The sequence below is a fragment of the Myotis yumanensis genome, unplaced genomic scaffold (assembly GCF_028538775.1).
Source record: "Myotis yumanensis isolate MYYU_CA2020_CCGP unplaced genomic scaffold, mMyoYum1.0.hap1 SCAF_2, whole genome shotgun sequence".
NCBI lineage: Eukaryota > Metazoa > Chordata > Mammalia > Chiroptera > Vespertilionidae > Myotis > Myotis yumanensis.
Genome location: NW_027223753.1, coordinates 57235302 through 57250371, shown reverse-complemented (window position 1 = coordinate 57250371; position 15070 = coordinate 57235302). Strand labels below are relative to the sequence as shown.

Here is a 15070-nt window from a genome sequence, read left to right as displayed (position 1 = left end):
TTGAGCCAATCCTGGACTCAAATCCTCCAGCCCTAGTCAAACCTTCAGATAACTAATCTCACGAGAGACACTCCGCTAGAACCACCCAAACCAGCCATGCCTGGATTTCCAAACCTCAGAAACCGTGTGAGATTATGTTTGTTGTTTTAAGCTGCTAAATTTTGGGATAGTTTGTTATGCAGCAATAGATAACAAATACCCCTGCTTTAACCTACTTTGAAAATTATTTATCTTCTATCACATTAAACGCTCAGTCCTCTTTAAAATCCCAGGGCCTATTCTCTCACACAATGTTACTAAGTAATTAGCAAAGTTCTGGAAATCATATCGTTCAAGTGCTTTCAAATGTCAAAGTGCTTCTCTATATTCAAGTATTATTTCAAACATAGCAAATTATAAAAGTTCTAGAATTTCCTAAATAGAAATGTACATTGTGAAAGGCTTTGCGAAACACATAAGAGATAGTTCAGAGCAAAACACTGAGGTGGTTTTTGATGTACCAGTTACTTTGCTGTGGCTTTCAAGTAAAAAATAAAAAGTGTCACACAGAAGAAAAGTTTGCTTTTTTTCTGTACTGAAATCAGTCCTTTCCTGCTCAAATGATGAAGGGTACCTAAGGTTTTTCACCGTCCAGGTGTAGGAAAAAAAGGACCTCAGCAAAAGAGCTGTGTGGCTGGTGTCAGTAGCATAGGAGAGATTAAAGGAGAAGTGGCAGGTGGATTACAGAATACAGGGTATAGAAAGAAACACTACATAAAAATAGAAGTCAAAAGCAGCATAGGAACTATAAGAATGAAAGTGGATAAACTGAGTTTACAAAAATTTCCAGCAAATCCCTAGAAATAGTGTAATAGGACACCGAGATGCTTGTAGAGAAATATTTTAAACAAACAGAGAGGATGGCATGAGACAACAATATATGGCAGATGACAAAAAACAAACAAAAATCCAGAAGAGATGGAGATTCTGATCTGGTTTCTCATTCTATTTCCAACACAATACCCTAGCTAGGAAGAGAGTCCACTCATATTTGTATGGTTTGCCTGTTAAATTATACTCAGTTTGTTTAATTTAATAGTTTAAAGTATAACTACATACATTTATCTATACTATATGTATTTAATTATACTAAAATAAACTTTTTAAAAATGTTTTTATTGATTTCAGGGAGGAAGGGAGAGTGAAACATCGATGAGAGAAACATTGTACACCCTCTCCTTAACTAAATGTCTCAATACTAAAAAGTAGTGGGAAAGGGAGGTGTCTGAATAGGGATGGATGCATGCACATCAATAGGATAAATCTGTATTGTGTTGGAATGGCACTATTAATCAGATCACTTTAAATTATTAATTAAAATACTACAAGTACTTTGACTTCATTCATTACAAAACTATCTTTTCTCACAGTTAGTACATAAGAAAATGTGGACACTTGATTTCAGTGCTTCTACAGTTCTGTTTTCTTTTTTTTTTTTTTAAGAAATTTTTTTAAAAATATATTTTGATTTTCTACAGAGAGGAAGGGAGAGATAGAGAGTCAGAAACATCGATGAGAGAGAAACATCGATCAGCTGCCTCCTGCACACCCCCCACTGGGGATGTGCCTGCAACCCAGGTACATGCCCTTGACCGCAATCGAACCTGGGACCCTTCAGTCCGCAGGCCGATGCTCTATCCACTGAGCCAAACCAGTTTCGGCAGTTCTCTGTTTTCTTAATATATTTTTAATTGATTTCAGAGAGAAAGGGAAAGGGAAAGAGAGATAGAAACATCAATGATGAGAGAGAATCATTGATCGGCTGCCTCCTGCAGGCCCCACAGTGGGGATCAAGCCCTGATGGGGAATCTAACCGTGACCTCATGGTTCGTATGTCGACACTCAACCACTGAGCCACGCCAGCTGGGCTGTCTGTGTTTTCTATGCCTGTATGTGTGACATCTTATGGAGACTGAAAGTGCAACAAGTGTGACCTTGCAAACATATAAGTATTGTATAAAATATTCAATACATCAGCAAGATATACCATCACTTTTTTATTTGGCAGCAGTAGAAATACATCCATGTTACAGTGCTTATTTTGGCTAAAGAGCCGGTGCTATTTTTCTGCTACTGTAGTGTTTCACTTTTACATAAATTAATTAGTGCAGTCCTTACATTTAGGAAATGGACACATTTACTCATATCAGCCAAGTAAAGCTAATACATGGTTGTTCTCAAACTAAGCAAAACAATAACATAATATAATCACTAGGAACAAAAAAAAAAAAAGGATATCCTTATTTCCATTAATCACAGATTATACAAACTCCTATGTCTCACATACAGAGATATTTCTAAATTTGATTAAACAAATAACCAAAATTTTGAATTTAGCCTAATTCGTATAATCACTTTGAAATGTATATTCCAAATAATTTCCAATGTGTTCACATTACAATAAAAGCAAATTATGTTACGAACATAATTTAAAATTTCTGATTCTGAAATGTCACAGAGAAGTATGTTAAAATGTTACTTTGGCATTTCTATTTCATGTGTTTAAAAGAATGACAAAGTATTCTTTTGTAATGCAAATAATCCTTCCCCAGGTAATCATTTACATAGAAAATGTTACATCTCAAGGCAAGAAAAAGTTGTAAATATTTTTTATAGTCAGCTAATTCAACAAATTATTCTAATCATAGTAAATAATTGCAAATAAAGAATACTACTTTATGAAAGTTCTTTGTAGTTGACTATCACAGTATGAAAAACAGCTTCTTTTTAAAAAGATAATCTTATTTTGACATTTAACAATCATATTCTAAGTCTTAGAGAAAAAAATAACTAGTCTTTTAGTTAAAGAAAAAATGTAGAGATTCCAAAACAGAAAAAAAAAATTACCAAGTATAAATCACCTGAACATTTATCTTTTGTCTTTCAGAAAACACAAAGGAAAAGAATCCATTTTCTCAGGACTAATTCAAGGTCTTCATGATTTACATGGGGAAGTGGGTGGTAGGACTCCTCTGGCAATGGCAATTTTCTGATAATGCTACCGTGAGTAAATGTTAAACAAAGTTCATCCTAAAAGATTTTAAACTAGTGTAAATCTATTTTTATTTTTAAAAACATTAACTGTTCAAGCCAATGTCAAGGCAAACTGAAATTGATGCATATGTCTTAAGTACTCTTCTGTGGTCAATAACTTAAGTCAACATTTCATGACTTAAATTATTACCTAAAGAGTTAAAACAATTTCAAGAGATGTTTCTTTTAAAAGGTCAAGTTTCTTCTCTTACAATAGAGGTTTTTTTCCTATACGCATTACCCTGAAATTCTATTTGGTCACTCCTGACTCTTTTGTTAAAGGCCACAAAGAAAGAATCTTACTCAATTAGTAGCTACTGAACTGACCAAAAACTAATTAAATGGAAGCTCTTAATTAGACAAATCAACCTCTTGAATATGGACAAGCTTTAAAAAAAATGCATATATATATATATATATGTACGTATGTAAAGTATTTTATTGATTTCAGAGGGGAAGGCAGAGGGCGAGACAGAAACATCGATAAGAGAGAATCATTGATCAGCTGCCTCCTGCACACCCCGCACTGGGGATCGAGCCTGCAACCTGGGCATGTGCCCTTGACCAGAATCGAACCTGGGACCCTTCAGTCCTCAGGCTGACACTCTATCCACTAAGCCAAACTGGCCAAGGCTGGGCAACTTTTTTTTTTTTAAAGGTGAAATATAAAAGTGAAAAAGAAAAAAAATACCTTTTGGAAAGCCACTCATCTTACCTGATGAAATAAATTACTCAATTACCTTATGTAGTAGCAGCATTATTAAATAGTGCAATTCTTCAAAATAGTTTTCAAACAAAATCTTCCTCAAATAAAAGAGTACATTTAGCCCCCCAAACAGAAAAACTAATATAAACAATAACTGTTTTGCCTACACGATAATGGGAATGTGTGCACACACATATGTGTGTATGTGTGTGAATCATTCAAGGCCAGTGATATCTCAACAAGAAGCTAAAAATACAAGATATAAATTAAAAAGTAAAACATTACATAATGTAATTTTCGCTTTAATGCTTCTAATCATACTCCTCCATCAATAATCCAGATTATAAATAGCAAATTCTTAAATTAAGAATATTTGTAAGAAAAGTCAAGGAGCTATATACTAAAAAAATTATTAGAGCAATATTTCATATTTTTTAATGCTATAACCTGTACATTATACAGCATAGTACATGCAAACAGAATGAAAATGCTGAATCTCATATTCTGTAACTACTGTTACCCAAACATGGCACATACACAGATTTAAAACCTTAGAAGATTATGCTCCCCACCCCACTTTTCATTTTCTATTCCTTAATCAGAAACTAGGCACTTTAATCTAAAAATGCATTTTAAAAAAATATATTTAAGTCCTTCTGGGTAACTCACTAAAATGAATAAAGCCTACTTTAAAAACAAAATCAACAAATCTAATCCATTTATATACTGAGTCAGCCACTCCAAATAAGTGGTATATAATTTAGACACAACTCTAAAAGTACCTAATATACTTTTAAAGAACTTTACTTATATGAACAACCTATTTGTTCATACATTCATCATAAAGGACATGAAACATACTTCTATACCATTAAAAATATTTTGTTCTATATTCACGAGGGGAAAAACCCTTCTTTAAAACTGCACTAAGATTCAAACTATGAATAATATTTTAAAAATATGGACGTATTTGCTAAGTTCTCTGTGAGAACAACTAAAAACCAGTTTTAGAGAAGGAGAAAGGAGAAATAACTTTACTGTATTAAGATTAATAACTTCAGGTGTTGGGAGATAGTCTCAAAACTACACAGGAAAAAATTTAATTGCCTGTTATAGTTAATAACTGTTACCTTTTTAATCAATATTCATTGAAGAGAAAAATGCTCTAATCTATAAACATAAATTTCTTAATCTCTCTATTTTAACTTATAGGTGCAACAATGTATTTTGGAAACTGCAGTAAATCTAATATAAACTTATAACATAAATTGCTCAGTGTCAATTCATTTAAATGCTTTATAACGATAGTCATTACAATTTCTTTGATTTAAATACATAAGCAAATGCACAAGCAATAATGTAAGCAGTACATATTAAACACCACTACTGTCTAAACTTGATTAAACAAATGAACAACTTTACAATTAAAAATACATTTTCAGGCAAAAGTGAAGTTTGTGGACACTAGGAGTAATATATTCTTGTATGTGCAGGCCACTTAGGTCTTAGCAAAAGTGTGTGATTTCAAGGTGCAAAGCATAAAAATGGAGCTTTTGAGAATGAGACTAGACATTTCAGACAGCTTCAAGACGACAAATCAATTAACTCCCAAGTACTGGCTTCAATTCAAGCAAAATATGCTGTGTAATATGCAACGTTTCATGACTTAAATTATTACCTAAAGACTGAAAAGCTGCTTTGGATACACTACACAGGGATTCAATGCCAGGACTTCTGTGTAAGTACAGTACGGTCACTCATTCTTTACTAGATTTCTCTCCCTCCCTGAGACCATATCCACCAATTCTGTGTAATATATGTTACAGAATCAACAGTTATCTTAAGACATTTCATAGCACACCCAAACTGTCTGATTTTAAGAGACTTATTGAACTTTGGCTTCCACCAGGCCAGTGGACATAACCTGACCGTGACTACTGATACAACCGCTTGTATGCCTCAGCGCATCGGCTCCAAGATAGGCCATCAGAAGTTCAGTGCGGCGAATAAGTAACTGCAGGAGGTCTTCGGCCAAGGTCTCGATGCTGGAATAGCGTACTTTCTCAAAGTCAAAAATGTCTTTGAGAAAGAAAAGAACCTGATTCTGGAAAATAAACACAAACAAATTGGCACTTACTAGACCAAAATTATATTACTTCTAAATAGTCACTAATGTTGTCACATGCATTGCATTAGGAGTCAGAAGGCCTGAGTTCCAGTGCTAGTTTCATATCTCATTGGAAAGGGGTCACTGAACAAGTGACTAGACCTCTTTGGGTCTCATTTTCTTTTACTGTAAAATAAGGGGCAATACTTAGTGTCCTTTTTTTTTTTTTTTTTACCACTCAAGATTGATGTTATGATAAAAAACAATCAGTAGAAAATGCCTGTAAACCCTAAAGCACTGCATAAAGGTGAGGGGCTATTATTAGTCCTTTCCCAATAACTGGAGTTTCCAATGTTACCTATGAGCACTGGTACTACTTCAGAGTAAACTATTTCCAAGAATTATAACGTATAAGTTTTAAATGTATATTTTTCTGTACATAAAAAAACTTAGGATACATGCAAAATAAAAATAATTTCAGAAGCATGGAACAGACTGTGGAATATCAGAGGGAAGGCAGGGGTGGATGGGTGGGTGGGAAGAGATCAATCAAAGAACTTCTATGCATATATACATAACCCATGGACACAGACAATAGTGTGGTGAAGGCTGGAGGTGGCCTAGTAAGGAGGTAACGGGTAGGGGGGAGAAAAGAAGACATATGTAGTACTTTTAACAATGAAGATTTTTAAATAATAAAAATATTTCATTGCAGTAAATTAATATTTATGCTGAAATTCATTTTAAGCAAGTTGTATACTACTAAGTATTAAGTTTCAGGCTATTATGCCAACATGAAAATAAAAGTAATTCCAAAGAGTAAAAACAGGAATATTTAATTTCTATCCTATAGAAAGCAAATGTTACAAAGTACTAAGAAGCCCAGCGGACTGGTGTGGCTCAGTGGTTGAGCATTGACCTATGACCAGGAGATCATGGTTTGATTCCAGTCAGGGTACATGCCCAGGTTGTGGGCTCGATCCCCAGTGTGGGGCGTGGAGGAGGCAACCGATTAGTGATTTTCTCTCATCAAAGATGTTTCTCTCTCTTGCTCTCTCCTTCCTCTCTGAAATCAATAAAAAAAATATATTTAAGAAAAAAAAGAAGTACTAAGAAGGCACACCCCTTAGAATCTCCAGAAGCTGTAACTAGAAGGCTTATTAGCAACTGAACTGTCAAGCTCCCTCATTTTAATGAAGAAAAGGAGGACAAGGCATGATTTTCCCAGAGTCAGACTGTTCATTAATGACAGACTTAATTCCCAGTCCAGATTTTTCCCACTAAACACATACCTTACCTTACATTTGGGAGGTCAAGTAAACTTGTCAAAAAATAATGAGTTTTAAATGATAGTAAAATAAACATTTCCTAAATCATTTACATAGATGCTATATTAAGAGCACATAAACATAATTTTACTTTTTTAATGAAGGGTATAGTGAAACATCCAAACTTTCAAACATCAAAAACTTTCCAAATCATACTTGTTATATTTACTTTTTTATTTGTTCCTTGAAATTCAGCCTCAACTGAAGGCTATTAAAATAGTGAGACTTTTCTTGGCACTGTGCCATGCAGAAACTTCTGCAATGAGCTATATAAATTGTGTTTTGGCAAACTTAAACTGCTGATGTTGGGATACAACTTTAAACTCTCATGTTATTTCTCACAACTGGGATTTTGTCATTCATATTATCTTGAACCAGAACTTTCTAAATTGCCACATGAGCAATAAAAAAAATTTATTTACTTTATAAATTTCAAAAGCATTCAGGTATGAAGAACAAGCTGTCTTCAGCAATTTGACTATAACATCATGACTCCAGCCAAGATCGTGCATCTTTCATAGAGAGAACCAACAAGGTGATGGACTTGCATCTACTCCAGGAAAAAGCACCGTAACTGTATATTACTGATCTACGGGCACTTAAACACTGAATTTAGGTGACTTTTATAACTTCACCTTTAAATAACATTCTCTCTTCTACAAATGCAAACAAACAAACCAAACAGAATATACCTTATCGGATTTTTTATTTAGAAAAAAGAAATGGTTCAATGACTGGACATACCTTAAAGAAGCAACATAAATCATAGAGAGAATTTCTAGGGCCCAAAAAGCCCCAGGCTAGGACAGGGCTGATGTGCTCACAAATGGCATAGAAATGAGCAAAAAATCCATCCGGGATCTGTTGGGAAGTAAAAGAAAATCGAGTAATTTTTACCTTTTTGAATCTGCTTTCTCTTTAGAAACCTAAATTGCTATCCATCATCTTTTGAGGGGAAACCAAGGATCAATGATGAGCCAGCCTAATAAGAAAATAAACTTACAAGTAACTTTTAGTCACAGAATATTTTCTGTGAACTTCATAACCTAGCCAATAGTTTCAAATATGCTGAGAAACAGAATTTCTTAAAGGCATTTTCACTTCATAAAAAAGCAATCGTCAGTGTTGTAACCAAATAAAAACAAGAATGGCACAATGTTCCTTAGCAGTATAACTTTCAGGATTAATGAGACCGCCAGGGTTTCAGCTATTAAAAAATTCTACTCAATCACTTAATTAGATTATCTGAAAAAGACTAAAACAAATTTTAAATGATTAAGTACAAAATAGTGCTCACTAGAATCCTAACTTTTCATTAAGGAACCAGCTATTATTGAAGCATTTAATTGTGTAACTGCCTCTTCTTGTGAAATTGTAAAACCTACAGTAGTGACTTAGGAAACTCTCTAAGTTTATTAATAACTTGCTGAATGTCCCTGGTTAAATAAGGTCCTATGGATTTGTCATAGCATCTACGGGGGATGACTATGCCTTAAGATTCTGCCTCCTGGTGGGGTTATTTTCTATTTTACAGGCTATAGGACATCTTCTAAACCTCAATTTAAGAAACATATTATAGCAGCAATTACCATTTAATGAGTACTCATTATATTCCAGATAATGTGCTAGATTCTAGTTAATTTAATAAAAAGTTCCTGAAAAAGTAGGTCATGTAAACACTTTAATATGTAAAATGTGATACTTCAGAGAGATTAAATAACCTGTCCTAAATCACACATAGCTCGCTAATGAAGGCCAAAACGTTATGAGGGATGCACTGAAGTTATTACTATAGCATAAGATGTTCTGCATAAATTAAAATTCTAAACCCCATACAGACTCTAAAATGTATTAGGTTTTTAGACAGTTAGCATGGACTGAAGTAAATTAAAAGGGACATGCTTCCCCAAGGAATAATTGTTGAACTGAACTTAACAGCAGGTAAGATTTAAGCACATAGATTAGGCAGGGGTCCTCAAACTTTTTAAACAGGGGGCCAGTTCACGGTCCCTCAGACCCTTGGAAGGCCAGACTATAGTTTAAAAAAAACTATGAACAAATTCCTATGCACACTGCACATATCTTATTTTGAAGTAAAAAAAAAACAAAACGGGAACAAATACAATATTTGTATTTGCATGTGGCCTGCGGGCCGTAGTTTGAGGACCCCTGGATTTGAGTATGGCATTCCAGGTGTAGGAAATAGTTCCCTGATAGGTTTCTGTGGATACAGAAAGAAGACTAAGGCCCAAGATTCATGCTAAGGAAAAAAAAAAGTGAGATATAATGATAACATTATAATTATGGAAACTACAATTATTAAAATCTTTGTAATATTTACTCTTAATTTTATGTTTAAATTAATCTCATTTCATTCTTACAGCAGCCCTTGAAACAGCATTAACTCCATTTTGCAAACAGGAAAACTGAACATCAGCTGATAGCAACTTGCCCATCATCGATCGTACTGGCTATGTGAGAATCAGATCCAGTCAACAAGTCTGTCCCCTCGCCCAGTGGTTCTCAAGCATTACAGTTTATAATCATCATTTAGGGAACTTGTTTAAAACACCAGGTCTCTAGAATCATTTTAAATAAGAATTACTCAAATATAGGGTCTCCAGAATTATTTTTAAGAAGCCCCTTCTGAAGATGCTGTGAGAACTGTGTTTTGAAAACACTGTCCTTGGCAATACCATCCCAAAGTTACAAGAATAAGACTGAGAAATATAGATATAATAATAAAAAAAAACTACAGGTAAGTATGCAAATAATAATAATATAATAACCAATACTTGCAAAATGTACTATGCCAAACACTGTTGTAAGCACTATACGTTTTATCTTAAAAAACCCCATGCAGTATACTCTTTTTGAGAGATGAGGAAACTAAGGCACAGAGAGGTTAAGCACCTTATGAGGCCATGGCTGCTGATAAGTGGCATTTGAACCAGGCAGCTTCACTCCAGCGTCCATGCCCTTACCACAGGAGCGAAAGGTGAGAGCAGCATGCAGTGGGCGAGATGGGCTGAAGGGTGTACAACATGGAGGCAGGATAGAAACTTTGAGACTTTTTTTGTGGAGCCTCTCATTTGAATAAGAGAGCTATTAGAATCAGATCATTATTTCTCAGTTGGATTACATAGAGTGGAAACCTGTATATTAAACAATTTTAAAAGACTTAAAACATCATTAAGTGGAAAAAACAAAAATCAAAACTCTATCAGAAGTTTCCAAACCTGAACCCTCTCCCACTTAGTAGAAACCCTATGCATGCCTCAATACTTGCTATACTGAACTCTATAGAAAGTTAAGGAAGAGAGAGAAAGAATTCAAAAAAGGAGAAGCCAACCATGTATCAATAAGTCTCTCATCTAGCTTTAAGGACAGTCCTTATGACGCGCCATTCCCACTTGAGAAAGGTCTCGGATTTTTTTTGACAGGAGCCTTGAATTACTCAACAAAGAAGTCCAAGGTATTTTACCTTCATTTGTTGCCTTTTCTGTTTCAGCACCGACCAACAACTTGAAGCCACAGCCTAAATATATGCAGAGATGAAAAAAAAAAGTCTTAAATTCATAATTATAAACTTTCTATTTAGAAAAGAGTGATTTTTTATTAGAAATTCAAAGTTGATGGGTCTAAAATGTCCAAAACATTAACTACTAATAAGAACTAGTCCAAGTTCCTTCTACTGTCTGCAAATATTGATATAAAAATTTTGTCTTTATATATTTAACAATTAAATACAAAGCCTCTAAAGAAAAAAGGCTGAACTCTAGTACCAATGACATTGGCAATTAGAATTCAACTCTCAGAGTTCTTTCTTTTTATATATATATTTTTATTGATTTCAGAGAGGGAGGGAGAGGGAGAGAGAAATATCAATGATGAGAGAGAAACATTGATTGACTGCCTCCTGCACACCCCCCACTGGAAATTGAGCCTGCAATCTGGGCATGTGCCCTCAACTGGAATTGAACCTGGGACCCTTCAGTCTGCAGGCCGATGCTCTATCCACTGAGCCAAACCGGTTAGGGCAACTCTCAGAGTTCTTAAGTTCTGTTCCTATGTGAAAAGAATCCTATCTAATAAAAGACAAAAAGGGTAATTAACTGCACCTCCACTACGCTTCCCATCGGCTAATCAGCAAGATATGCAAATTAACTGCCAACAAAGATGGCGGCTGGCAGCCACGCAGCTAAGCGAGCAGGAGGCTTGCTTGTTCCAGTGATGGAGGAAGCCAAGGTTCCCTGCTTGCTGCGGCCTGCTCTAAGCTCCGAAAGCAACAGCTCCAAAAGCAACAAAGTTTCAATTATAGAAGCTAAACAAACCCCAGATACCTGCTTTCAGCCAGCCGCGGCCTCAGAGCTGGGAGTACCAGTGAAGGCAACAGAGTTTCAATTATAGAAGGTAAATAAATCCCAGAATAAAAAGAAAAAAAGAAAAAAAGGAGAGGCTGGGAGCTTCAGTCGCAGGCCAGCCTGAAAATGGCCCTCAGTCCCTCACCCAGACTGGCCAGGCACCCCAGTGGGGACCCCCATCCTGAAGGGGGTGTGAACAGCTGCAAACAGCCATCATCCCCTCACCCAGGCTGGCCAGGCACCCCAGCGGGACCCCCACCCTGATCCGGGACACCCTTCAGGGCAAACCAGCTGGCCCCCACCCGTGCACCAGGCCTCTATCCTATATAGTAAAAGGGTAATATGCAAACTGACCCTAACAGCAGAAAGACTGGGAATGACTGGTCACTATGACACACACTGACCACCAGGGGGCAGATGCTCAATGCAGGAGCTGCCCTTGGTGGTCAGTGAGCTCCCACATGGGGGAGCTCTGCTCAGCCACAAGCCAGGCTGATGGCTGCCAGTACAGCGGTGGTGGTGGGGGCCTCTCCTGCCTCCTCAGCAGCGCTAAGGATGTCCAACTACAGCTTAGGTCTGCTCCCTGCTGGCAAGTGGACATCCCCCGAGGGCTCCCAGGCTGCCAGAGGGATGTCTGATTGCCAGCTTAGGCCCAATCCCCCCCAGGGAGCAGGCCTAAGCCAGCAGGTGGTCATCCTCCGAGGGGTCCCAGACTGCGAGAGGGCACAGGCCGGGCTGAGGGACTACCCCCCCGCGAGTGCACAAATTTTTGTGCACCGGGCCTCTAGTATATATATATATCTATAATAATAAAAGCGTAATATGCTAATTAGACTGGACAACCTTCTGGATGAAACCAGGGCTGCGAGGGAAGTGTGAGTCCCAGATGCCAGAGGGAAGCCGGTGCTGGCAGCCAGGGGAAGGAAGGCCTACTCTTGCATGAATTTCATGCATTGGGCCTCTAGTGTGTGTGTGTGTGTGTGTGTGTGTGTGTGTGTGTATACTAGTATATGTACACACACACACACATATCTACACTAATAAAAGAGAAATATGCAAATTAACACATTGTTTGCGGGTAGTTTTTAACGCGCGCTAATAGGTGGCGCGGGCCATTTGTGTCCCACACTCTACTACTTACAGTCAACATAAAACGTATAAATACGTTTCCCACATACAATGTGTTAACCATCACTCTGCCACTACGATACACCCACAAGCCACGCCCACCAGCCAATCAGGAGCGAGTATGCAAATTAACCCAACTAAGATGGCGGCAGCCATGGAGCTGGAGCAAGCAGGAGGCTTGGGTTGCCCCCAACAATGGAGGAAGCCAAGCTTCCCACTTGCCCTGGCCGGACCTGGGCTCTGCTCAAGACTACAAAGTTTCAATTATAGAAGATAAATAAATCCCAGATACCTGCTTCCAGCCCGCCCTGGCCTCCACTCAAGGAGGCACTGAAAAAAAAAAAAGGAGAGGCTGGGAGCTTGGGTCGCAGGGGGGCTTGGCCAGCCTGCAAACAGCCATCAGCCCCTCACCCAGGCTGGCCAGACACCCTAGTGGGGAACCCCACCCTGAAGGGGGTGTGGCCAGCCTGAAAACGGCCCTAGCCCCTCACCCAGGCTGGCCAGGCACCCCAGTGGGACCCCCACACTGATCCGGGACACCCTTCAGGGCAAACCAGTCAGCCCCCACCCATGCACCAGGCCTCTCTATCCTATATAATAAAAGGGTAATATGCAAATTGATCCTAACAGCAGAACGACTGGGAATGACTGGTCACTATGACACACACTGACCACCTGGGGCAGACGCTCAATGCAGGAGCTGCCCCCTGGTGGTCAGTGCGCTGCCACAAGCCAGGCTGATGGCTGCCAGCACAGTGGTGGTGGCAGGAGCCTCTCCCACCTCCTCAGCAGTGCTAAGGATGTCTGACTGCAGCTTAGGCCTGCTCCCCGCTGGCAAGTGGACATCCCCCGAGGGCTCCTGGATTGCCAGAGGGATGTCTGACTGCCAGCTTAGGCCCGATCCCCCCGGGGAGTGGGCCTAACCCAGCAGGTGGACATCCCCCGAGGGGTCCCAGACTGCAAGAGGGCACAGGCCGGGCTGAGGGACGCCCCCAAGTGCACAAATTTTTGTGCACTGGGCCTCTAGTATATATATACATACACATAGATGCATATATACAATAAGTGTTTTGTGCATAACAATGAAAACAAAGGATTTTTTCTTCAAGAATAGCACTGCTAGAAATAATTGTGGGTAAAGCTACAGTTTTATCTAAATAAAAAACTAAGAAATACAACCATAATGATAGGGATGAAACATCAACTTGGATTCTGAAGAAATCTGACCCTACTCTGGTATGACCCAACTTTAATCAAGGTCAGTTTACCAAAGAAGTTTTAAAAATGGAGATAACATGTACCTCTTATGGTTAAAACATACTTTGAAGGAAAAGTGGATTTATTACAATATTTTTTTTAAATATATTTTATTGATTTTTTACAGAGAGGAAAGGAGAGAGATAGAGAGTTAGAAACATCGATGAGAGAGAAACATCGATCAGCTGCCTCCTGCACATCTCCTACTGGGGATGTGCCCGAAACCCAGGTACATGCCCTTGACCGGAATCGAACCTGGGACCTTTCAGTCCACAGGCCGACGCTCTATCCACTGAGCCAAACCGGTTTCGGCTATTACAATTATTTAAAAAAAATTTTTAATCCTCATCTGAGGATATTTTTCCATTGACTTTTAGAGAAAGTGGAAGTGAGAGGGAAAGGCAGAGAAAAATATCGATGTGAGAGAAACACATCGATTGGTTGCCTCCCGCACATGCCCCGATCAAAGCCCAGGTCGGGGAGGAGCCTACAACCATGGTATGTACCCTTGACCAGAATCAAACCTAGGACCCTTCAGTCCACAGGCCAACGCAATATCCACTGAGCCAAACCAGCTAGGGCTGTTTGAAAATGTAATACAAATTTAATACAAACTTGCAAAATAATTGTGACATGGCACATTGGAACATTTTTTTAAAGGCTCAAACTTCATCATGAATATCTATTCCACCTACTTCCAGGTACACACTTAAAGCCCAACCAAAAAAAAAAAAAAAAGTCAAATAGAGGTTTAATTGTAAAAAACAACAGAAACTAAAAACAGTCAAAGTATAGATTACAGTTTAAAAACCTGTTTTTTGGAGGGAGGGCACATGCCTACTCCTCCCCCTAATTTTACAGTATTTGGGAACATGAATCCCCATATTTTACTTCATATATATATATATATATATATATTGTCTTTTGACTGCAACTGCTATATTTCAGGTTAGTCATGGCGCCATTACAGTTACAGACAATTTTTTGTTAGGTCCAAACTAGTCTGAAGCTTGAGGTATTTTGTTTTTGTTTTTATTTTTAGATCTAAAGAAACATTGACTATTTCAGGTCAAGGCAAGGACTGATAGAAAAGCCAAAAAGGAAATTT

General features: G+C 38.0%; 1 protein-coding gene across 7 annotated transcripts in view; it reads right to left on the bottom strand.

Moving 5' to 3' along the window:
* Positions 1-2023: 2023 nt before the first annotated feature.
* The window catches only part of MIGA1 (mitoguardin 1), an 82496-nt gene continuing 69449 nt past the window's right edge, over positions 2024-15070 (bottom strand). For all 7 annotated transcript variants that reach the window (XM_070405417.1, XM_070405416.1, XM_070405419.1 and 4 more), the window contains 3 exons: positions 10698-10751; positions 7958-8074; positions 2024-5882 (listed from right to left, as the gene is read on the bottom strand). In XM_070405417.1, the coding sequence (XP_070261518.1) occupies positions 5664-5882; positions 7958-8074; positions 10698-10751 (390 nt within the window). In that variant the 3' untranslated portion in view covers positions 2024-5663. The remainder of the gene's footprint in view (positions 5883-7957; positions 8075-10697; positions 10752-15070) is intronic.